Source organism: Megalobrama amblycephala, linkage group LG19 (genome assembly GCF_018812025.1).
Source record: "Megalobrama amblycephala isolate DHTTF-2021 linkage group LG19, ASM1881202v1, whole genome shotgun sequence".
NCBI classification, from domain to species: Eukaryota; Metazoa; Chordata; class Actinopteri; order Cypriniformes; family Xenocyprididae; genus Megalobrama; species Megalobrama amblycephala.
The window spans coordinates 14351285-14376534 of NC_063062.1; the positions used below are offsets into that span (position 1 = coordinate 14351285).

The following is a 25250-nucleotide window of genomic DNA, read 5'->3' on the forward strand; positions in this document are numbered from 1 at the left end:
CACCTCCTCTTTCTTGTACTGTATTTGCAAAACTACTGCGCTGGTGAGTGTTGTAGTCGTTGTAGTCCAGAGCTGCGCTTGGAGTATTTACGACAGTGTGATTTACTGAAGGAAACTGTAGGGGGAGCTTCACAAATCTTACTGAGTTCCGCTTTAAGGTTTACAGTGTACAGCTAAGAAAATTTGATTTTTGAATAAAGCAAAAGACTTTTGTACGTAGCCCCTCACATGACATATGGGGTAAAAATACGTATATCGTGGCCACGAATGAATGAATTAAGAATAGATACACAGTATACCGGTGCCATATTTGGGTTATTTGCTGATATGATTACCTTAATTACCTTACTAGTAACACTAGTACACTAGTAATTTAATAATGCTGTTAAATTTAATCTTAGGCAGATCTCAAAATGTACGGTTTTCATAGTGAACATTATATAATATTATATTATTATATTAAATTGTCATGCCTAAATTTGCCTGAAGCATTTAAAAGAACTGAATTTAGTATTGTATTTTTATTTATTTAAATTAAAATTTTACTAATTTAATTTTAAAAATAAAAATATACTTTTTTTTATGTAATAATTTTTTTTATGATGACCATTTATAGGCTATCAGACATAACATGAAAAAAATGGTCTGCTCATCAGTAGTGGATGAATTGCAGAAACATCCAGGAAAATCCTGGAAATCCATTACTTAAATATATATTTGTAAAATATGGTTCAAAATCATACAAATTCTGCATTTTCTTCCTTTTTTTAGCCTTTTAAGTGTACTAGGTGTATTCTCTGACCTCATTGTGTTTAACTGGAACCTTTACTGAACTCCCTTCACATTTTCAGCTGTATTGTTCAAAGGTTCATAGCAGATGTTGAGTTGGAGAGGGCTGTTTGGGTGGGTAAAGCCCATTTTAATGCAAAGAAAGGAAATTAGCATTGACACAAAGCACCCTTGCTTGTGACTGCATTACTGCTGGCCCTGTTACTGGCAACTGCAGTAGTGTGCAGTATGCAGATTACAAGGCCATTTACACTACAACTTTATGTCTGATTTTCCACTGGGAAATCATCCTATGGGAAGATTATATTTTAATATATCAAGTGCAGTGGGTTTGGGTGGGGCTGTAAGTGCACACACTTGCAAACCATAATGTGTGTATGTGTGTGTGTTTGGGGAAGCTCTGAGTCACTATTAAAAAAAGGGAAGGAGCTCTGATGAAACACACAGGCTGGTGAAATGAACAGTACAAATGATAGTTTCCCCGTCCATTTTTGCTTCTCACTCTGTTGGTGATCTTCTGACTGTCTGTCTGGATCTCTGTCCCTCTGTAATAGAGGGGGTTTCATGCATCTAGGTGATGTGATTGGAGTTGACTGAGCACAAGGAGAACAAACGGTTCTCATGTGTTGATTTCCCAGAGCTTTGACTGTAATACTCTGGCGTGATCCCCTCTGGCTCGACCCACAGGCACAGTGTGACTTGAACAATGCACACCTCAATTATTTTTGGGTTGGAGATGATTTTTATACATGTGTATATTTGTTTCTATACCTGTGCCATGGCAGCATGTATTTTGCATCTGATTTGTGAATGCTACTGTGTATGCAAAATTATCAAACCCACAAATTCAGTTAAACATGCAACATTCAGATCTTATATACCATGGTTTCTTTTGTAAAAACAACTGACCTACAGTGTGTGTGTAATATATATTTGCAAACTTTGCACATTTTTACCTTATGAAAGTATGAAACCTGTTATTCAAAAGGGGTGACCAGATATGAAAGTGGAAGAACTTTTCTTTGAGTAAATTCAAATCATTTGAATTTGTCACTGTTACTTTCTATTTATATGTGCAGTTTACTTAATAACGTTGTGTTAAATTTATAAAAGTTTATGTAAGGATAACACATTTATTGATTCAATTTAAATGCAGGCGCCACTCTTCTGCATAATGGTAACCACAAAATTCAAAAACATTATAGAAACTCCTCTAAATTTCCAACATAACTGAACATAAAACACTATCACAAAGTAACATCTTTCCATTTTATTGAAAAACACATAAAATAACACTTTAAAGCCCTAAATTTACTACTTTGCAAAGCATGCTGGGAACTGTGGATTCACCAGTTAGTTATTTCAACATAATTTTTTTTGCATTTCACTCAGCAATGTTAAGTTGACTGAAAAAACTCTTAAGTAAAGCTGACAATACTAATTTTTAGTAGAAGCAACTCAGTTAAATTAAGTTCCTGTAGTTACATGAGTTTAAGTTATGTGAACATGGATGTTTGAGTGAAACTAACAACAGTAAAAGTTTTTTTTAGAGTAAGATACTGCACAGTAATTCTTTTCTCACTTCTTGTGAGTAAAAACACAGGTAGAGAGGAAGTGTTCAGCTCAGACAAAAAAAGTGTCTCTTTCTCTATTTTTCTTACTCAGTCACACACCTAAGCAAGTTTCTCTTTACGGCAGTGAAACGGTGCACTCGGTATCAGTTTGTGGGTTAGAGGGTAGATGCCGGAGAGTTGGGCAGGAGAGTGGGAAACAGTGGGGCCGGAATGTCAAGTGCTTCCCTGAACCCCTCATTGACCCTTGTTCTCCCACCGGTTCTTCTTTTCCACCCTCTACATCTCTTTTGGTCTTCTCTGTGGTGGGTCCATATGTACTTACCGTGTGGAGATTTCTGGCTGACCCATGTGCTGGTGATCACACAAAAGGCCTTTTGTCTTAGTGAGGTGTTTGTGTTGGGCAATAAAGCAGGTCCTAGGCCAGCCCCTTCAACGGCAACACAAAAGAGCTTTATTGGAGAGGCAGTCAGGGTGGGTCTGCTCATCTGATCTGAGGTCAGCTGATTTACAGCATGGCAGTGCAATGTGAACTACCCTTATGTTCGAATTACATAATGTGTGTCTGGATCAGATTGTGGCATAGTCCTTAATTAAAAATATACAAGAATATAAGAGGGGATGCAACAAAAAATTATACACTTTTATTACATAGATAGCTTTAAAGCTTATGAATGTATGTTTATATGTTTATTTGAACAAAAATACAGTAAAACAATAATATTGTAAAATATTCAATTTAAATGTATTTTATATGTAATTTATTCCTGTGATGGCAAATCTGCATTGTCAGCAGCCATTACTCCAGTCTTCAGTGTTACATGAAATGATTCTGTTATGCTGATTTGGTGCTCAAGAAAGTTTTTTTTATTGTTACGATCAAAACAGTTATACTGCTTAAAGGATTAGTTCACTTTCAAATAAAATTTTCCTGATAATTTACTCACCCCCATGTCATCCAAGATTTCCATGTCCTCCTTTCTTCAGTCGAAAAGAAATTAAGGTTTTTGATGAAAACATTCCAGGATTATTCTCCTTATAGTGGACTTCATTGGCCTCCAAACGGTTGAAGGTCAAAATTACAGTTTCAGTGCAGCTTCAAAGGGCTTTAAACCATACCAGACAAGGAATAAGGGTCTGATCTAGCAAAACAATCGGTCATTTTCGAAAAAAAATGTAAATGTATATGCTTTTATATAAACAAATGATCGCCTTCCAAGTGGTGTCTATTTCAGAGTTGTCAAAAGTACCGACTTCGGTACCTGTCGGTACTGAAATTTTAAAAAATGTGACGCTTTGAGCGCTGTTGAGCGGATTCGTAAACACCTCTGATTGGCCATTGTGTTGACGCGCTCATCGGATATGCCTGTGATTGGCTACAATGATCAACGCGTGGGAGCATTTGAAAGCACACGGAAGTGTTTGAATTTGAAAGCGTTTTGAAAGTGGGATTGCGAGCGATTGAAAGCAGGTGTCTAACAGTGGACCGATCCGCGATAGACGCCTGCTTTCAAACGCTCCCGTGTGTATCTGTGTAAGCACTTAGTGAAGAGATTTATTGATGACGTTTTTACAGCGTTGATCACTGAAGCCAATCACAGACATATCCGATGAGCCGTGAAAACAACGGCCAATCAGAGATGTTTACGAATCCACTCAACAGCGCTCAAAGCGTCACATTTTTTAAATTTCAGTACCGACTAGGTACCGAAGTCGGTACTTTTGACAGCTCTAGACTATTCTACTAAGTACTTACGGAAAAGTGTAACTGGCGCTGCATTTGTTCCGTAAGTAGAATAGGGAAGGCGTAGGACACACAGCGTAAGCTTTTTGAAGAATACGAAAGTGCGTTTTTGGCGGAAGCACTTGGAAGGCAATCATTTGTTTATATAAAGCATATACATTTACATTTTTCATCTCTCAAGTTATTTTGGCAAAGCGACATGTAACCAAATTCAAGGTTATTTTGGCTAGGAGTGCTTTACTCATTGCTGGACTATCGAGTCTATAGTTAACCGAGATGGTGAAATGACGGCTATTTCTTGCTGGGTAGCAGAATTTAAAAATTTAGGTGAACTGTCCCTTTAAATGTTAGAATGTCGCACACTTTGGTCTTTTACACCTAGCTGTGTGCAAATAATTTGCTTATTTGCAAGTGTTAGTAGGATACTGATGAAAAGTGTGTTGTGGGGTGATGTGAGTGAAGAGTGTTAATTGCATCCTGCTGTGACTGTGTTTTGCCATGTGTGTATCATTGTAACCTTTACCAGGTAACTGCGAGTAGGTATAAATTGGTCTGTCTGTTGGTGGTTTCCAGCAACCTTCGGCCCTGGGGAGCCGACACGTGTGCTCGCACACACAGAAACACAAATGGAGCTTGGGTATTACACAAGCAACTTTTAATTAAGGTATAATTGCAGATGCAGTAGGGACTCTGCCTGTGGCCTTTTGTTCACACACTGAGTGGAACATTTCTGCTTTTGCAGATTTCACTTCCTTTTTACTGACTGAAAAGTACAGATGTTGCCCCATCGTTTACGGTAATCACACGTAACATTTGTCAGGAACAGCTGATATTTAACTCTTGCAGTGAATGATGTGTGTGAAACGGTTGGTGCTTTCAGCTGCTGCACGCACGCTCCTCTGGCGAATGTTAAGGATGTGCTACCTCATTTAATTTGGTCGTATGCATTCCCTCCTTCTTTTCTTCACTCTGTTGCCATGGAGATGACAATGGCTGTCATAATTAGAAGATGACGAATCACCCAGAGTAGATAAGGGGGAGGGGGAGTTACTGTGAACCGTGAATCAGAAGAAAAGTGGGAGTGAATCAGGGGGTTGGCCAGGGGGAGCGTACAGGATGATGGCTAAACATATCTGGGTGTGAGTAATGTTATGAATTCATAACCAGTCCATAGTAATCTGCTAGTCTGGTACTATTAACATCTTCCTGCTTTTAAGCAACATGAAATTAAAATTGACCCAATTTACTTTCTTAATAAATGACTGTATGATTCATCAGTGCGTAATATTCAAAAGCGTACATTAAAATGTTAATGTACATTTCTCCACTTAGGAAATTACTTTTCATTTCTGCTTATATAATGAAGGCCGAGTGATGCGGAAAAAGTAATATTAGGCCTAAATGTCACATCATGTACGTATAAAGTGACACATTTTCAGGCTAATCAATCAAATCTTAATGAATCAATTTCTATACAATTTTCACACTAATTATTGCGTTCCACTGTGAAATGTGTCATGTGAAATCAAAATTGACCGTTCTCCGTTTTCATGGAATATTTCAGTGTTTCATCGTAAGTAATCAGTATAGTGTGCTCTACATGGACAACAACTCACTGCGCAACACAAATATTGCTACGTATATTGAGCCTTGTGTAATTGCTTTTCAAAAACCTTCCCTTTCTTCATTTTTCTCAAAGCTCGCTTTTGACATTACTCTGTAAGAAAAGAGAGAAAATGAGATGATAGGGAGGGATATACAGACCCGTCATACTCGGCTTATAGTTTCATAATTGTAATTACACCCTGTAGTTTCCCTCCGTTTTCTTTGACAAGCGTTTCTTTGAAATGATCCAATAGAACGTGACTCGCATACATCTGCGCACAGCAGAAGGGATGGGCAGCGTACATGTTGGGCAGATGTTAGGCTTTAACAGAGAAGGGTTGACCTGCGAACTCTCTGTGTGATTGAGAAAGCGAAGCCCTGATTATTATTGTTATAAATAGATGTTCCTCCCGGTGTTTAGGGGGATAAGTGGCCATGTCCGGATGGTGATGACAGAAACAGCACTCAAAAACACCATCAGGACAAAGGATTCTCTTACAGATGACATGAGCCAGCTTTGGGAGATAGGAGCAAGAGGTAGTGTGGGTCATTGAGTGTATGTGTGTGTGTGTGTGTGTGTGAGAGTTTTTATATTTCTATTTTGGCTACTGGTGTGCACTCTTGAGATCCTTTAAATCACATTCCATCTCACTGCTTTAAAATAAAACCTTGTAGCCATTCAGATCAGTGAGTTGCTCTTTAGATCGTCTTCTCTTAACCTCATTGATCTGATAAATGGAGTTCCATCCAAACCAAAGGCCAAGAGGAGCATGTTTATTTAGTCCTGTCAATCACAATCTATGTGTACTTAATTCACCTGACAACTTTTTGTGGCATCCATCCATCCACCATTCGAAATCCATTAGGACAACCAAAATACATTTTAAAGTATTAGTTTACCTAAAATATTGTCATTCTAAACTCATATGACTTTCATGTTATAAATTCCATAGCAGAACGTTCATGCTGCTCTTTTTCATAAAGTGAAACTGGATCCCAAAAACCATCAAAAACCCCCTGTAAAAGTGGAAATAAAAGGTAATTTGTTGCTGTCAGTGTAATTTTAGTATTATTTATGTACTGCACTTGAATTTACCTTGGCATAGTTAAATAACAAGAGTTCAGTACATGGAAATGACATACAGTGAGTCTCAAACTCCATTGTTTCCTCCTTCTTATATAAATCTCATTTGTTTAAAACACCTCCGAAGAACAGGCGAATATCAACATAACACTGACTGTTACGTAACAGTCGGGGTGTTCGCCCCCAATATTTGCATATGCCAGCCCACGTTCCCAACATTATGAAAGGCATTTGACAAGGGCAGCCAGTATTAACGTCTGGATGTGCACAACCAAATCATCAGACTAGGTAAGCAAGCAAGAACAATAGCGAAAAATGGCAGATGGAGCAATAATAACTGACATGATCCATGATATTTTTTGTGATATTTGTAAACTGTCTTTCTAAATGTTTCGTTAGCAATAGCATGTTGCTAATGTACTGTTAAATGTGGTTAAAGTTACCATCGGATATTACTGTATTCACGGAGACGAGAGCCGTCGGTTTTTTCATTTTTAAACACTTGCAGACTGTATAATGCATAAACACAACTTCATTCTTTATAAATTTCTCCAACAGTGTAGCATTACCCGTTAGCCACGGAGCACTATCAAACTCATTCAAAATCAGAAGTAAACAATATAATAGTATACAATACTCACATAATCCGACGCATGCATGCCGCATGCATGACGAACACTTTGTGAAGATCGATTTTGAGGGTTATATTAGCTGTGTAAACTTTGTTACGGCACTGTTTAAGGCAAGCGCGAGCTCTGTGGGCGGAGAGCATGGGATTTAAAGGGGCCACAGCATAAATCGGTGCGTTTATAATGATGCCCCAAAATAGGCAGTTAAAAAAATTAATAAAAAAAAATCTATGGGGTATTTTGAGCTGAAACTTCACAGACACATTCAGGGGACACCTTAGACTTATATTACATCTTTTAAAAACATAATATAGGCACCATTAATTAATTTTTTGTATATTTTCAGTTTTCATTTTTGGTTTAGTTTACAGTTTAACAATTTTAATAATTTTAATAATCAGTTTTAATATTTTTAGTACTTCTACTTACTGCACACTTATTTATTGCTGTTAACAATCTTCAATAAAGTTTTTCATAGAATATTTAGATTTTATTTTTCCACTTGTTTCCGAAAACTATGTTTACCGAAAACAATTTATAATAGTTTTAGTTTTTATTTTAATTAACAATAACTAAAAACTAAACAAACATAATGGTCTGTTTCTCACAGAACTATTGAAATATTGTGCACATGTAACCCCTCCCGTGCGAACCGCCCGCTCTAAGCGGGACTCGAACCCGGGTCCACCGGCATAGGATTCGGGCACTCTAACAAGGAGGCTAGGAGGCTAAAGAGGTTTACACACACAGCGCTTACTAGCCTACATCTGTTACACACAAGCTGTTCTAGATGTTCTTTTCTTTTTTTAAGCTTGACCGTCCCAGTCCCCGTTTACTCTCATTATATGGAAAAGGGGAACTTGGAAATTCTTCTAAACCATTATTTTTGTGTTGCACGGAAGTAAGAAATTCATATGGGTTTAGAACATCATGAAGAAAAAGTTATACAGGTTTGAAATGACATGAGGGTGAATAAATGACAGAATTTTAAATGACTCCTTTAAATCACTCCGCTAGCCATTGTATTGCACATGCCCTTTACGTTGATGAATGCCATGGTGATTTGTCCCTTTGTGCGAATAAGATTGAGTGCACTCAAGCCAAGTTACAGGTCACAGAGCGCAGTTGGCGTGATTGTATAATAACCTCAGCAGGAGCTTGTGCTGGCCAGATCCTCCACCTCTCAGGACACACACACAAACACATACTTTACAGACAGCCGTGAGATGTGGGAAATTAGTCTTCATGCATGAAAGCGATAAGTTTTCCAATCTGAGATGATCCTTTCTCTCACTCTGTTCTCTCTCTCCTTTAATGAGCTATTCTATAATAAGTTCATCTGAAGGAAAGGTTGCTGTAATGATGTCTCTCCTCCGCCCACATGCTGGATTCTAGAGATCAGCCCTTATCAGTGGAAAGGAGAAGATGAAAAATGACTGGTAACCTCACACAAACTTTCTAAGAAATTGCACATTAGATAACAGGGTGAACTTTCTTCTGTAATTTAAGTGGCTGGGCTTGTATTATGTTATTAGCTTAATATTTGGACAAAAAAAAAATTGAAAAAATGATACAGTTCTTTGTTGAAGTGCATCAGACATATTTTTATTAGCTTGCATTAAGACTTCCATAAAACTTAATTTTATGTATTTGTTGAGTCAACCCTTTAACAAAGGAAAAAAAAATGTTACCCACATTTTTCAGTTACGCAGCTGTGTTATGATAACATCCTCTCTCTAAATAAAGTATCATTATGTTTATCTGATGAAATGTACAACCAATGCTGTTTTATATACACTACCGTTCAAAAATGTGGGGTCACCAAGTTTTTTTGTTGTTTTTGAAAAAAATAAGTTATTGTGAATTATAAATTATAATGATTTAAAATGTTATTTATTTTAATATATTTTAAAATGTAATTTATTCCTGTGATGATTTTTAGCATCATTATTCCAGTCTTCAGTGTCACATGATCCTTCAGAAATCAGTCTAATATGCTGATTTGCTGCTCAAGAAACATTTATTATTATCAATGTTGAAAACAGTTGTGCTGCTTAATCTTTTTGTGGAAACATTTATGGATATTTTTCTATTTGATGAATAGAAAGTTTAAAAGAACAGCATTTATTTTGTAACAATTGAAACGACTACTGTCACTTTTGATCAATTTAATGCATTCACATTTAATTAAAGTATTTATTTCGTTAACAAAAGACCCCACACTAGAGCTGCACGATTCTGGATAAATTGAGAATCACGATTATTTTGTTTAAAATAGAGATCACAATTCTCCTATGATTCTGAACAAACAACTAAACAAAACAACATGCAGTTTACTACAGGTTCTGAGAAAATTTTATTTGCGGCAGTCTATTTAAAACATTGAATTAATTTGAATAAATTATTTTAAAAAATCGGTTTGAATTAATGATTCAATGACTCAATCATAAAGACTTTACTTGTTTCATTACTGGATGAATCAGCATTTTTAACGAATCTCTCGAATGAATGTGTCAATGACAAATACATTTTTTAAGTCACTTGTTGCCACCTACTGGTGTAACAATGTAACTGATACAATTTTTATTTGAAGCGTGAAGTTACATGCAAATGGTGATTTCCTCTACTTTGATCACTACCGTAGACATCAATGTTTATATCCGAAGTTCCAACTTTTATCCCAGTACAGCATTTAAAGATGTAATAATATTTGTTTGCAAGGTATTATAAAGCGTTACCAAAAAATCAGGCTTTTCTCTAAAACGGTCCCTGGGGGTCTGGATCTGTAAAGGTTAAAGACCTCTGTTTTATAAGATTATAACAGCCCTAGACTGAACCACTTTTTCATGTTCCTTTTAATGTATTGTATACATATTTAAAGACACCCATGAGGAAGTGACTGTCTATCTATACATGCATATATTCTGATCAGGAAGTAGTCATTGTTTTGTTTACATAACAGTTAAGTGTCTTTGTCTGACCGTAAATTTAAGCTTAGAGATGAGCACAGAGATGTAAATATACTAGGGCTTGCACAATATCTGATTTTTACTAGTCGACTAGCTGTCCAGAAAAGTGGTCAGCTAGTTAACGTGTTCCCATTCTCCTTATGTAAATGACTCTCCATACGCTGTGCAGCATCAGAGGTCTTTGTTGTTTTTGGCAAGTCCAGCACTGTGTTCACAGAGACTTTGTGATTGGAGAGAATCACACAGATGAGCCAAAAGCTCACATATCTTCATTGCCAGATTCATGCTGGCTGCATTGTCATGTTGGTGCTAAAACTGTCTTGCCCCATTCACTTGTGTCTCTCAGTTTCAGGGTGGTTTGCAACAATTTTGTATGTGAACTCCATATGAGATTGTTTATAGCCGCAAGATCATGCTGAATGAAGTGAGTGTGTGTTAGAAATCAGGAATGGTAAGAGTGCATTGTGTTTGCTACGTTTTTCGTCTTCAAACCAAACTTGGGTCTTCAGCCGACAGAGTTTAAATCTAATCTGGCTAGCGTGCTTCCCATTATGTTTACACATTAGGTCAGTAGGCGGAGAGTAGGCGGTCTTTTGTGGCTGTTCGAGCGCATTTGACCACATGAGCAATCCGGTCAAATGCGTTTTCAACTACCTCTGGAAGTGGTCGAAAGTTGACAGCCTCAAAACGTTTTAGACCCTTTTTACACCTGTATTTAGTGTTGTCCACTTGTGATCCGATTGACCAAAGCACATCTTAATACCAGGTGTAAACAGGGCCTAAGACTGTGGGAAGTGTGTGTGTGTGTGGTCTTGGTAAACCTTACGTTATGGGGACAAAATGTCCTGAAAAAGATGGCAATATCTGAAATCCTGAAATCTGAAATCCTTGTGGGGACATTTTTTGGCCCCCATGAGGAAAACAGCTTATAAATCATACTAAGTGATGTTTTTTTTGAAAATGTAAAAATGCAGAAAGTTTTCTGTGATGGGTAGGTTTAGGGTTAGGGGATAGAATGTACAGTTTTTACAGAATAAAAATCATGATCTCTATAGAAAGTCCCCATAAAACATGGAGACCCATCATGAGTGTGTGCCTGTGTGTGTGTCAGGCCCTTGGTCTTTGCCAGGTCGACTGGAATAGGAGCCCTCTGAGTGAGAGTCTACTTTCAGTGTCTCACATTTGAAACAGATCAATGTTTCCATCCTCTCGCGGGAATCAAAAACCGATGTCCTTATTTATATTGCGACTTTCAAAAGACCCTAAACATTTGTTATTTTTATCACCTGAATTATTTAGTGGTCATCTGAGAAAAGTGAAACAGTGAGAGTGACAGACAGACAGACATAGAGAGAGAGAGAGAGAGAGAGATTCTGGGAATACATACAATCTCATTGGTTTTTATTGGTTTGCTAGCACCAGCTGTTGTTGGATAAGAAGCTTGAATTGCTCATAATGGAAATATATAAAGATGTTTTACCAATAAGGAAACAGTTCTAGTGTTGCCAAAGTGAACATATTAACTCTTTTTTCACCCAAGATGAATATTTAAAAAAAAAAACAGAAAAAAAAACCTTTTTTTATCTGATTCCTTAAAATCAGTCAGAAAAAGAACAGCAGGTTTTTTCACCCAAGATGAATATTTAAAAAAAAAACAGAAAAAAAAACCTTTTTTTATCTGATTCCTTAAAATCAGTCAGAAAAAGAACAGCAGGTGTTTGTTCAAACAATCAAATTGTAAATGATAGAGGAAAATACTTTTAAAGGATAATTTATTCATAAAACCCAGATTTAGCAATTTTCAGGATTTTTATTTGTTCCGTGTTTTTGCGATTTAAATGAATTTTAATAGAATCACCAGAAAATTAATATTTCAGTACCTTCTAGAACCAGGGCTAATTAATTAATCATGATTTCATCTCTTTATTATTTTTGTAGTTTATCACCAGAGTGGCATAAATAAAACATCATCATTCGTACATTTTTTTATTCCTTAACAAAGACACTGAATGGTTTAAAAACTGAATGTGATTCACTTTGTATTTTACATTTTGTACACCAAATTAAGTTACCAAATTAAGCATTTAAGTTTAACTATGTAAATTATTAAAGTTTATTGTGATAATTACTGTAAAAAAAAGTATATAAGGTAATAAAATATTAAATAATATTACTGGCGCTTCTATAAAATGAACCGTAAACTGGTTTAGAAATACAAAGTTCTGTCATGAAACTCTAGATGGCGCAGGCTAATAAGTCCTTTAACTCAACCTGCTCGTAATGACATCTTTATCTATAGGGCACAGCTGATTGGTTCCTGCGCTATCATTAGCCAATGAGCTTGCTGCTAAACCATCAAATACTTGGGTAGCATTTGCCTTATCAGTGTAGCGCGCTTTCAGAAACCCTTCACCTTCCCCAGCTCCACCTGTATAGATCTGCTACGGGTAATTCATGTATGCTATATTGTACAGCAGCAGCATGTCTTACTTGCTCACAGCAATGTGACGTGTATGTATTGGCAGTAGCAAGTCCTGTTCTTGCTCTGCAGCAGCAGCAGCAATAATCAACAGCAGCAGCAATAAAAGCAGCAGCAGTATAGCAGATCTATTCTGCAAAAGCCCAAACATATCAACATTGTCATACCAATTACCATGCCAAACACTCCGAGAGTTGTCATGACAGAACTATAATTTCAGAGTAGGAGTGGTTTAGGTTGAACTAACTGCAACGATGAGCTAATTGGTCATTTGGGTTTGTGTGTATGTATGTGTGTGTGCATACAAGTGGTCAAAAATATCATCCCCAAACACATGCTTCATCACACCTCTCCCTGGCACCAGTCTAATAAACCAGTGTGATGTCTGGGTCTGCATAATGCCAGGCTTTGCCAGTCTGTCTGGCTTTTCTCATGCCGCACTAACACCATTTACTAAGACCAGCCGAGCGCTGATGTGATAATTCATTGGCTTTAGCTTTTAGCCCAGACAAAGCCATTATGCTTCAAAGAAATGCATATAATATGTGTGTGTGTGTGTGTGTTATTTGCAAAGGGGGTCAAAGCCTCATGATCTAAAAAACGACTTGCCATCTTTCAGTATTGCAGAAAAAACAGATGTCCAAACCTAATTTCAACTAAATCAATTGAATTAGGGGTTTTAGCCACAGAAGAACGTAGTGCCATTGGGGCCCCCCTTTGTGGTTTGGCTCCAGCAGGGTCATATTCTCTGTGAGAAACCCATCCCTGCTGTTCTGAATGCTCTACTTTCCTGGATCAAAGTCAGGCATGCTGTCTACTGCGGAAATAACCAGTGTTGGGGGTAACGCATTACAAGTAACTTGAGTTACTTAATCAGATTACTTTTTCAAGTAACTAGTAATGCATTACTTTTTCAATTTACAACAAAATATCTAAGTTACTTTTTCAAATAAGTAACACAAGTTACTTTTTCACATTTATTGACTGAAAGCTCTCCTGTCCCCATGTTGAGAGAAAAAAAGTGCAAAGGTGTTGTATGCGCTGTGTGTACATGATGGTTATTTTGTCAGGATCACTATAGTAAAAGATAACTGGCAGTTAGTATACAGTTTGGATTGGCGGTATGGTTCTGTTCTGGATCATGCAGCCTAGCATGGATAAGAGCAGGGAGAGCAGCGATAATCCCCTTAGATTAAACAGAACAGAACCAAGTATTGCAATATTATTAACTTCTTAATGACAATGATTAATGTAACATAATTGAAGAAATTAGTTTGATCAAAAGAAATATCAGAAGGTCAAGTCCTGACTGGACGAAGGAGGAGCTGGGGACGGAGTAGGGTAATTAGCTCCTGAGCAATGCGATAAAGCTGCTGATAATACTGAATAGACCATATATATACGAATGTGGTGATAGGCGTCGTATTCCTATAGGTCAATGTGAATCAGCTGAGTGTCACTTTAAAGAGCTTTAATTAGTCAAAGCTTAAAATATTTATATGACTAATATGACTAGTCTGTTTTGGGTGGATTAAATTAAAGGTTTTGGGGGAAATTTATTGTATTAAACAAAAATGTTCAAATTTTTTTTCATGGACTTAATTTATGATTCTGGCATCAAATTGAAGTTGTTTAAATAAAGGATTATGTCCAGCCCATAGACGATTATTCAAAAATAACTGGTTTGATTATTGTAAACGAATATCCTCCATATTTGAGTGCAATATTGGATAGTTGTAGACAATAATGGCTTATATATTGCAAAAATAAACAAAATAACATTACAAATAAAATGAAATCAGTCATATGATTCCTCTGGCAGTAACTTGAGCTGCGTGCTGCTTGTTAATCTCATGCCGTCAGTACACCGGCGGCGCTGATGATCGCCTCGCTCGGATAATGTTACACAATAAAATGAAAGATGACCTACATGGTAGGATATCATAAATAAATAAACAGTTTTAAATATTGAAGTTTATTGTTAAGTTAATCTAAACAAGTACAATTTTCTTCTCAAAATTGGCGCCTGTCCATTGACAATAATGCAGGTGGATATTCCTTTACAGTACTAATCAAAGCCGGATGTGACAACACGCTTACTGTGATAAAGGCCTATTAAAAAACAAACAAGCAAGCCCAGCCCAGATGAGAAAAAGTAACGCAAAGTAATGTAACGGATTACTTTTCATAAAAAGCAACTAAGTAACGCAATTAGTTACTTTTTAACGCAATATTGTAATGCATTAATTTTAAAAGTAACTTTCCCCAACACTGGAAATAACACCATTTTATCATTGCTAATGGGCATTGAAGTTCAAATATTAAATGTGAGAGTGAGTGAGGGAAAAGGCACTGAATAATAGACAGTAAAACCCATGACGATGTACAACATATCTTATGAATCACGAGGAAAAGGACGCAGCTGGATGTCTAGAAAGGACACTCTGTACTCCAACACAATGTTGGATGATAGAGACAAAACTACTGCTGTAATGCACTGAACATGATGATTAAAACCCCCTACTCATCACAAAACTGCATCTTCCATGGGTTTTTCAATAGCACAAAATGAAGATAAACTACCTACACCCTTGGGAGACAATAGCTGTTTCGTTATACTGTGGCTACAGCAAATGTAGCAATTTGTCTTTTTGCATAAGTAGTCAACTAGTGGATTCATTAATCATTCATCACTTGTATTTATCATTTAGAAGGCACTCAACGTGGCTTTTGACATGCGTAGTTATGAATGTATGCTAATTAAAAAGTTGTAGGGAAATTTGTGCTTTTAATTTTACTGTACGTCTCACCAATATCATTCTTACTGACAATGTGAATCTGAAGTATTTATCACGAGAATGCCTGTGTGAATGTGTCATCCAGACATTAAAGGTCCTTGATTGCTTTTTTTTTTTTTTTTAACTGTTTTGCATAACGTATTGTGCTGGCACCTTTAACAAAATGACTGACTGACTGACACATCAGCTACTGTCAAATGTACTGATCTGGATTGGATTAGTATCTCTGTAATTACTCAGATGGGGGTGTTTGTTTTCTGAAAGTGAGTGTTGCCAATAGGTTGTAGAAACTGTTGGACAATAATGTGTGTGTGTATATATAATATGAGATGCCAACAATACTTGAACCACTACTTATTTTACACACAAAGTTCAGTGTAAGATATTCAGTGAAGGGAAGCAAAATAAACTAGGAGAAGCATTGCGAAAAAATATTAATTAGATTTCACGATTTCTCTGTGGAATTTGCTGAAAAATAGTTGGTAATTTGCTCTGTTAATATATTTCACAGACACAATGTTTGAATATGTTTGATTTGATCTGAGATTAAAATGACAAAATATGTTTGTGTAAACTAATCTAGTCTGAATAGCCATCAGTCTTACATTAAAAAGATTAGAATTTGGTCCTCTTGGTCTCATGAAGTTGAGTGCCTCTGATTTAGATCATGTTACATCTAATTGTCACTCACTGACTTTGGAAATTATGCATATATTAACTGTAATGGTGATAAAGCAAAATTTAATTAAATGTATGAATACTTAGAGCAGGGCAAGACAGCAGCATGGTGGCTCAGAAGCCGTGACACTCATAATAAGACATATTGCATCACTATCTTTATGTGCTTGAACATCACTATGTTTGCTTTCTATCTCCATCTCCAACATTCCTCTGCTTTAGTATTATCACCTGCCCCATTTCAGTTCAGTAAAATGGGGCAGGATCCCTGCCTGCTGACTGGAGTTTGGTTCCTCTGGCCAGAGGGATGTTCTCCAACACATACACACACACATTTGCACCGCATGCTCTCTAACACGGTCTCTGTTATGTCTATAGGATTATCCATGAGGACGGTTTCTCCGGTGATGATGTGAAGCAGTATAAGCCAGTGGTCTACAGCAACACCATCCAGTCTCTGGCTGCTATCGTGCGTGCCATGGACACACTGGGGCTGGAGTACGGAGACAAGGAGCGTAAAGTGAGTACAACAACAACCCTGATAAGCTGAAACACTCATTAAAGAGTGACATTCCCGTTGTGATTATAACCTTATGGATTATAATTAAAACACTTATGATCAACTGTAAGTTCACTTTACTTTAAAGTGAAACCCAAGTACATTTGTGCAAGACAAATATATACTGTTGTGTGTAAGATGATTCAGGAGAATCGGATGGGTCAATGACAGTGGCTTGTAGCCTCAGTTTCATAGTTCCTGTGGCTGCAACTATGAGCTATAATGAATTGAACTCAGTAAGGATATATAGTTTTAAAGAGACCTTCAAACCTTTTTGCATTTAGTAAATAATGTTTTTATAAGAATATACCAGGTTCAGTATGAGTTAATTTTATTTTCTTAAAAAAAAAAAAAAAAAATATATATATATATATATATATATATATATATATATATATATATATATATATATATATATATATATATATATATATATATATATATATATATATATATATATATATAGATGAGGCACTTGCAATGGAAGTAAATGGGGCCAAGCAATGTGATTATATTTTAAATAATAATAATTTATACAGTAATAACAAGTAAATTAACAACATAATAACAGTTTATAATGATATAAATTCTTATATGATTAATAAATTATATACTATAGTCATTATTTTAACTTATTGTATTGTTATTTATTATTATCTGTTAAAACTTTTTGTATCATTTGAGCTGTAGCTGTTTAAGTTATTTTTACAGTTTTTAAGGTTTATGGTGTTGCGTTGTAAGATTGTAAAGTTGTAAAATTGGATATAGTTTTATACAGGTTTGTAAGTTTCATGTTACAATCTACAATCATGTTTAAAGATTAGTTCACTTCTGAATTAATATTCCCTGATAATTTACTCACCCTCATGTCATCCAAGATGTTTATGTCTTTCTTTCTTCAGTCGAAAAGAAATTAAGGTTTTTGAGGAAAACATTCCAGGATTTTTCTCCATATAGTAGACTTCACTGGGGTTTAACGGGTTGAAGGTCCAAATGAGGCACTCGACACGATCCCAGACGAAAAATAAGGGTCTTATCTATTGAAGCGATCGGTCATTTTCTAATATACATTTTCATATGTATATATACATACTTTTTAACCACAAATACTCGTCTTGCACTTGCTCTGTGATCTGCTTTACATTACATAATCACATTAGAAAGGTCACGCGTGACGTAGGGGAAAGTACAGATCCAGTGTCTACAAAGTGAATGTGCAAAGATTAAGCCACATGCCCTTTACAAAAAAAGGTAAAACAACAATATCGGATGATTTTAAAGTTGGAGGAGAAAATGAGATGGAGTTTTTCGTCCTATCGCGGTACTTCCTCCTATGTCACGTGTGACCTTTCTAACATGATTACGTCATGCGTGGCGGATCGCAGAGCAGTGGAAAACAAGCATCTGTGCCCCAGTGAAGTCCACTATATGGAGAAAAAATGTTTTCCTCAAAAACCTTAATTTTTTTCGACTGAAGAAAGAAAGACATAAACATCTTGGATGGCATGAGGGTGAGTAAATTATCAGGAAATTTGAATTCTGAAGTCAACTAATCCTTTAACACACACATCTTTGGCTATACTGTTGAAACATTGAGCATTTTGATGTTTACAGATTAGCCCCATTCACTTCATTATAAGTAGCTCTCTGTAAACCAGATTTTTTCTTGGGACAAGTAGAAATTAATTTGTGGTAAAAACATTTTGCCACAATTGTCAATTGATTTTAACTTATACTGAACCTGGAATGTTCCTTTTAATAAAAAAAAAAAAAATCATTCTACTAAAGTCTCTATGCATTAAAGACACAACCAGTAATCTAATATAAAGAAAAACAGATGTGGTAAATGTCAATAGACTCCAGCCACAGCAGATATCGTTTCCCGCTGCCTAATACATAAGTAAAATGGTTTGGTGCTGATGGGAAGCTTCAGATTAAGATTTCTCTGCTAATGCGTTCTATCAGTGACAATATAAGACTCATAATCCCATTGTGCCCTTTCCCAAAAGCTCTCTCACCATAATGTCAGTGTCAGTGAACTCATTGACCTTTAGCAGGAAGCAATGTTTCATTTTAATCAAACCAAAGCTATCAGTATGGAAGAAACAGTAATCTGAAATATCTAGCAGCCATCGATTGAGATATTTTCTGTTGTGAGAAATAGAACACGTCTTCATTTCCAGGTTGAGTTACATCTCAGGAAACTGGCCTTGAAGGGCATCAGATCTATGTACCTAAAAAGAGAGGCCACAGATAGCAATGTGGCATAATGTGTATGCGTGTTTGAATATGACTGCTGGGCCTACATGGAATCTGACTTTTCTGCATTTTCTGCTGTTTCTGCTGCTTAAACAGATAAAGGAATATGGCAGTTAAATCGATAGTTTACCCCCCAAAAAAATAAAAAAAATAAAAAAATAAATAAAAAAATATATATACTAGTAATTTTGACCCTTGTTTTCTTAAAAAGGCAAAACCCAAAGTTACAGCAAGGAAATTACAATGGAAGTAAATGGGGCCAATTTTTCATTTAATTTTAATTACACTTAAAATATTATAAAACCATTTGCATTCATTTCCCTGTTAAAACTTGTGTATTATTTGAACAGTAAAGCTGGTTAAATCATTTTTACAGTGATTTTGTCATGGCACCAAAGCTGGAAAATTGAATATAACTTTACGTAAAATGTTATTAATTTTTTTTTTTCCCCACACTAAAATCATGTTATCACACACACATTGTTTATATCTTGTGGCTGTACTTTTGAAACCATTCAAAGATTGTCCCTATTCACTTTCATCGAAATTGCCTCACCATAAGCCAGATTTTTTGCCTTTTTTCTGTCAGCTGTGCTTAACTTGTACTGAACCCGGAACGTTCCTCAACACAGCCCTGAGAGAATTCTGCATAGATCCTTCCTAGAGGTCTTTGTGCACCAATTCCATGTGGGCTGAGTTCTGTCTGTTGCCAATGGAGGAATTGATCAGAATATGTGAGGTATACAGTATGTGATGTGTACCAAAGCTATATGTTCTTAGAGAGAAGATCTGACACTATCCTCATTGTAAATCACTAAATGTAAATGCATACAGTATGTATATGCTAATTCTGAGAACAGATCACTCACACGCATCCACACAAAACTCTTCAGCCCTCCGTTCCTTCAGGCTTGTTGAGGCCAGCTGGCTCACACATTTTTAATCTGAGGTGTGAAGCTTTTATTGGAACTGCTCTCTCAACAACCTAGCCTCTATAGATCTGTTTGCCCTTTATTTCTCTCTGTCTCTGTTTCTTGCTTTTATACCTTTTCAGCTTCCTGCTTTCACTCTCTCTCTCACTTCTGTCTGTCTGTCTTTGTATGCACAGGCACAGCCCTCTCTCCTCCATATCTCCCTTTCCATATCTCCTCTTCTCTCTCACCAATCTGGCCCAGTTGCCATGGCAACCTCTTGTTTCGCCTCTCTCTCAATGCATTCCACAAGTCTGTGTCCATGGGCAATGTCACTCGCATGCACTCTGCCCAGCACCAAAGAGGCAACAATCTCATGTGACCAAAAACAAAGCGTGTGTGACTAGAATGAGAAGTGGGCCACGCCTCTCAAAGAGTTCAGCGCTATAGCGCTGTTCTAAAACACGAACTGCCAACTGCCTACATCCATCCTACAACTGTCATGGAACTAATTTCTAAAGCTCTATATAGAGAGACTTGAGTTGCAAAAAATTTAATTTGAGTTTGGCGCTATCATGTTGCTAAGATAACTGTGTGAAGCCTAAAATAATAAACACACAGAAATATTGGGTAAAATAGTCCAGAATTATTATGTAATAGTTTTGGTTATGCAATTTAATATTAAAATTAAATATTTTATTATATTATGTAATCTATTTTATTATTAAATGTATTGTTACTAATATGTTATTTGTTAGATTATTTTATTATAATAAAATAATCAATATTACACCAATCTATCTATGTTTAGCAAACATTTTAATACTTAATGAAACATAAGCTAATTTTTCTTGGGTTTATTTTTACACTCTTCTCCAGTGTTGTTATTGTTAACTAAAACTATTAAAAATCGTTTTGTTTATTGAAATGGTACTGAAATAAAACAGCCTGGTCTCATTGTTAATACATGGGTACAATTGTATATTTACAGGTACAAAATGTACATTGCTGTACGTTTGAATAGATGCTGAAACGTGCAAAATGGACATATTGGGGCAACATTTAAATGTAAACATTATGTATTTAAAGTTATAAAGAAAAACACAAGACAGACAAGTGTAATCACAATAATTTATTGCAAAAATGCGGTACCAAAAGTAGTTCAAATGCAGTTGCAGTCCTCTCTGGCAGTATATAATAGTTTTATATGAGGTACAGAGCAGAATGTAAGTTATTAAATGCTAAAAATCTTATCCCGATCAACTCTGTGAAAGCATTTCTCATTCAAAAGCACATCAACTGAAACACTGCATGTCACAATCTGTGACGAAGCAGGCAAGAATCAACGAGTGCTTAATATCACTTCCGTAAAACATGTTGTAAAGCTTCTTGAGGCGGCAATTTTTGAATTTATAACAAGTGCAGGATTTGACGTTTACAGTTGCTACTGAGAATGGAGATGAAGATCACTAAATAAAGGCTTGAATTTGGGTCTGCTCCTGCATTTTTGGTGTATTTTTATGGTTCAATTGTAAATAAGTAATAGTTAAACGATTACAGAAATGTTATTCATTTTAAGGTTTTAAAGTGTAGTCTTGTTTAACATTATGTAATCCTTTGAAATGAGTTTGCAGCAGATGTCTCACAGAAGAGAGCGAAATGTTATCATCAGTAGATGAGTAAACTGTTTAATAAATGCGACTGAAAACAGTGTCATTGCTATGACAATTAAATACAGTAGAATCAAAATATTAATTCCATGATTGTAATATTCATAAATAGTGATTCATATACATTTGTATGTCTGTAAAGTTGTTCATACGTAAATAATTTGTTTTAGTGCTGTCAATACATCAATATTGTACGTTTCAGTGTCAGTGTAAATATAAGTAAATGTACAAGTGGTAGAATCGCACTTTATGTAAAAATACATACGAATGAGATCATGTTGAATAAAATAAAATATAAATATTAGATTAAAAACCTGAAACAGATAAAATTATAAATATTGTCTTGGCAGTTAACTGAAATAAAATAAGTTTAAATTGAAGTGTAAATTGCTAATCCTAAGTAGAACTAATAAAAATGACAAAAGCACATAACAAAATTACATGAAAATGAAAATGAAAACTAAAAATATAAATATAAAAGCTAACTCAAAATATCAAATACTGTAATAGTATCTAAATAATACTAAAATAGCACTGCACAACTCAAACATGCATTCTGGGTTTTTATAATATGTACATGTATTAAAATCCTGTCATTTTGGAAAAGAGCATGTATCTGCCTCATGCCTTCCTATAAATCCATACACACTTTACTACAAAACACCCTGTCTAGGCTCACCACACATTTGCCAGCTTTATCGAATGATTCCGGTATCTGGATATGTTATGCTACTCTCTGTGATAATTTGTTACAGGAGTCAATTTTCAGGAGCTGCTGTCTATTTTTACATGTTCTGTATATGCCATGCATACTTGACACATATTCCATGTACATTTTTGTCATGTCTCTATCCATGCAGCTGTCCTGGTAACCACCCAGGATCCTTTTTCTCTACAGCTTTGTAGTGTAATAGTGGATGATGCTAAGGCCTGTGGCAGGAAGTCCATTTATGCTTGTTTGATTCAGAGCTAGCCACAGCTTAACACATGATCTGATGTTGATCTTATTGCTGCCATGCTTATGTTCCTCTACATTACAGCAAAATGGCTGCCGCTCTGAGCGGAATGGGTTCCATAAGGCCCAACATGTTGGCGTGACCTTGCCAGGGTTCCACACATCCCGAGCCACACCACGACTGATAATATAAATGGCAGTCTGTGGTGGGCAAGGGCCGTGAGCCCAGTGCTTGGCACCCAGATGGACACAGATGGGCTTTGCCATTCAAGCCCTCTGCTTCGACTGCAGGATCATGATGAAGCGAGTGAAAAACTCTACAAACCCAATTGGGTGTCGCCAGACTATGTGATAACCGCATGCAAATTTATATTCAAAAATGCCCCAAAATAGGATTGCAATCAGAATTAGGACTGTTTGTTCATGGAACGACTTTGAGAGGCGGAAGTGAAAAGCTCTAAATTTAAAGTGATTTATGTTGCATTAGTGCTGACACTCTGGTGAGAGCTCTGCTCCCTGGCCATTTCTATAACTTATTCACTTATAACGATAAATATGTGCATGCAGAATCCATTTAATGCATATTAAGTGTTGAATTATTATATTTTCTGTATTATACAATGAGTTTATTGATGGGGTGCTGCAGTGTGTGAAAAATCTGTTCTTTCAGGCAAAACTGATTGGATGCGGGCAGTCACTCATACGAATTGCTGTCTGTGACCACTGGGAATATGCTGACAAAAAGTGGATTTTACAGTATTGAGACACATTAGTGATGCTTTGTTTTTCCTTTAAACTTAATGGAAATCTCATTTTTTTTCTCTTTTGCAGTAGTGCATGACTTAAGACACTCTTTGTGTTTAATTTGAGCAGGGCTGCACGATTTATTGTATTTTAATCATGATCACGATTTCTGCTTCTCTTGATTAATTAAGCATAATTGGCCCACTGAAAACATTTCTTTTTTTTCATTTGACATTTCTATTATCTTGCATTGGTAACAAGCCTCCACAAGCTTTCATGCTTTATTTTGCCAGATGTTGTGAGCTTAAATCCTCTAGTTATAGCTTTTTATTTAACTTAAATGGGTGCATTTTCCACCTAGTGTTGTACCTATCTTCCCAACCTGGCAAACATGCACATATGTGCTCTCTCTGCACTGCAACAAAAACTTTGATTATCATAGTCAAAAATATTTGTTGGAGTTTAGTGATCTCCATTGAAATATTCTGATGAAATGAATGTGTAATACAGCCAGTCAAACAGTAAATCCAAACATGAATCTCGACTAGGATTACCAAAAGTATTGACTTCGGTACCAAGTCGGTACTGAAATTTTTAAAAATGAGACGATACCAGCATTTCCCCCTAGCATTCTGAGCGCTGTTGAGCGGAAACTTCTGATTGGCCATTGTGTTCACACAGTCAACAGATATGTCTGTGATTTGGCTACAATGTTCAACATTTCAAAAACATGTTGTAAATAGGCATCTTTGATGCTCTTCACTGAGCGCTTACACAGATACACATGGGAGTGTTTGAAAGCAGGCGGATATATCCGCTGATAGACAGATCCGATGATAGATGCCTGCTTTCAAACACAATTTTGACAACTCTAATCTTGACTATATTGTTTACATTTGGGGTTTCAACCTCTGTGCTGTACTTCAAAGTATTAGGTTTAGATCTTCCATTGCTCTCTACTCAAACCGTCACTGGGGTATGTGGTTGTTTATTAAGTATGAGTCTGTGAGCTTCTGTGTGTGTCATAGAGGGAAAACAGTTGGGGAATAAGGAAGAGAGGGTGCTGGCACCAGAATATTCCCTGCAGTCCCGGCAACGCCCCAGCGGTGCTCACGTTCCCACTCATTATCCAGAGAAAACCCATCTGAACAGCCTCATCATCAGCAAATAATCTCTATGTAAGGCTGACCTGGAAAAAAAAAACAACGGGTTTATATACCTGTATTCAAATAAGAAAAATAAGAATATAGCATTAAGACTATAGCAGTATTCAAATTATTTTTGGAAACAACATTTGAGTTAAAGTTACTAACACAGGCTGTCTATTATTTCATATACTGCTTTGTACTGAATTTGGGGGCTCTTTATAATCTGGAAGTGATCATTATGAGACTTGATGAGGAAAAATGTAAAATTTTAATAATAATATACCGCAAATGACAGACATTCCTATTTGAGTGGGATCAAATTCACAATGACGCATATCTTTATAAATAGAACTTAAAGGTAAAACCCCTTTAGATGTTCATAGTGATATGTTGTCAAATAAAGCTTATATGCAAATGATGTGGTGTGAAACACCGGATAACCTGGAACTATTTATAAAAGTAAACATTTCTAAATAATGAAAAATATGCAGAAGAGACAGTACTTTTATGTAAAATCGGCACAAAATGGAAGTTAGTTGATAGTCTTTTCTTCCCTACTGTGATATATATCCCAGTGAAGCGACTTCTCGAACAAGAAGAAAATTAGGGCGGGGCTTGATTTTGTCCATCGGGAATTGATTGGATTGTTTGATTGTTG

The 25250-nt window shown here is 36.1% G+C and overlaps 1 protein-coding gene across 3 annotated transcripts in view; it reads left to right on the plus strand.

Moving 5' to 3' along the window:
* gnao1a (guanine nucleotide binding protein (G protein), alpha activating activity polypeptide O, a) overlaps positions 1-25250 on the plus strand; it is a 104343-nt gene that overhangs the window by 7833 nt on the left and 71260 nt on the right. For all 3 annotated transcript variants that reach the window (XM_048169136.1, XM_048169135.1, XM_048169134.1), the window contains exon 3: positions 16725-16866. In XM_048169136.1, coding sequence (XP_048025093.1) covers positions 16725-16866 — 142 coding nt within the window. The remainder of the gene's footprint in view (positions 1-16724; positions 16867-25250) is intronic.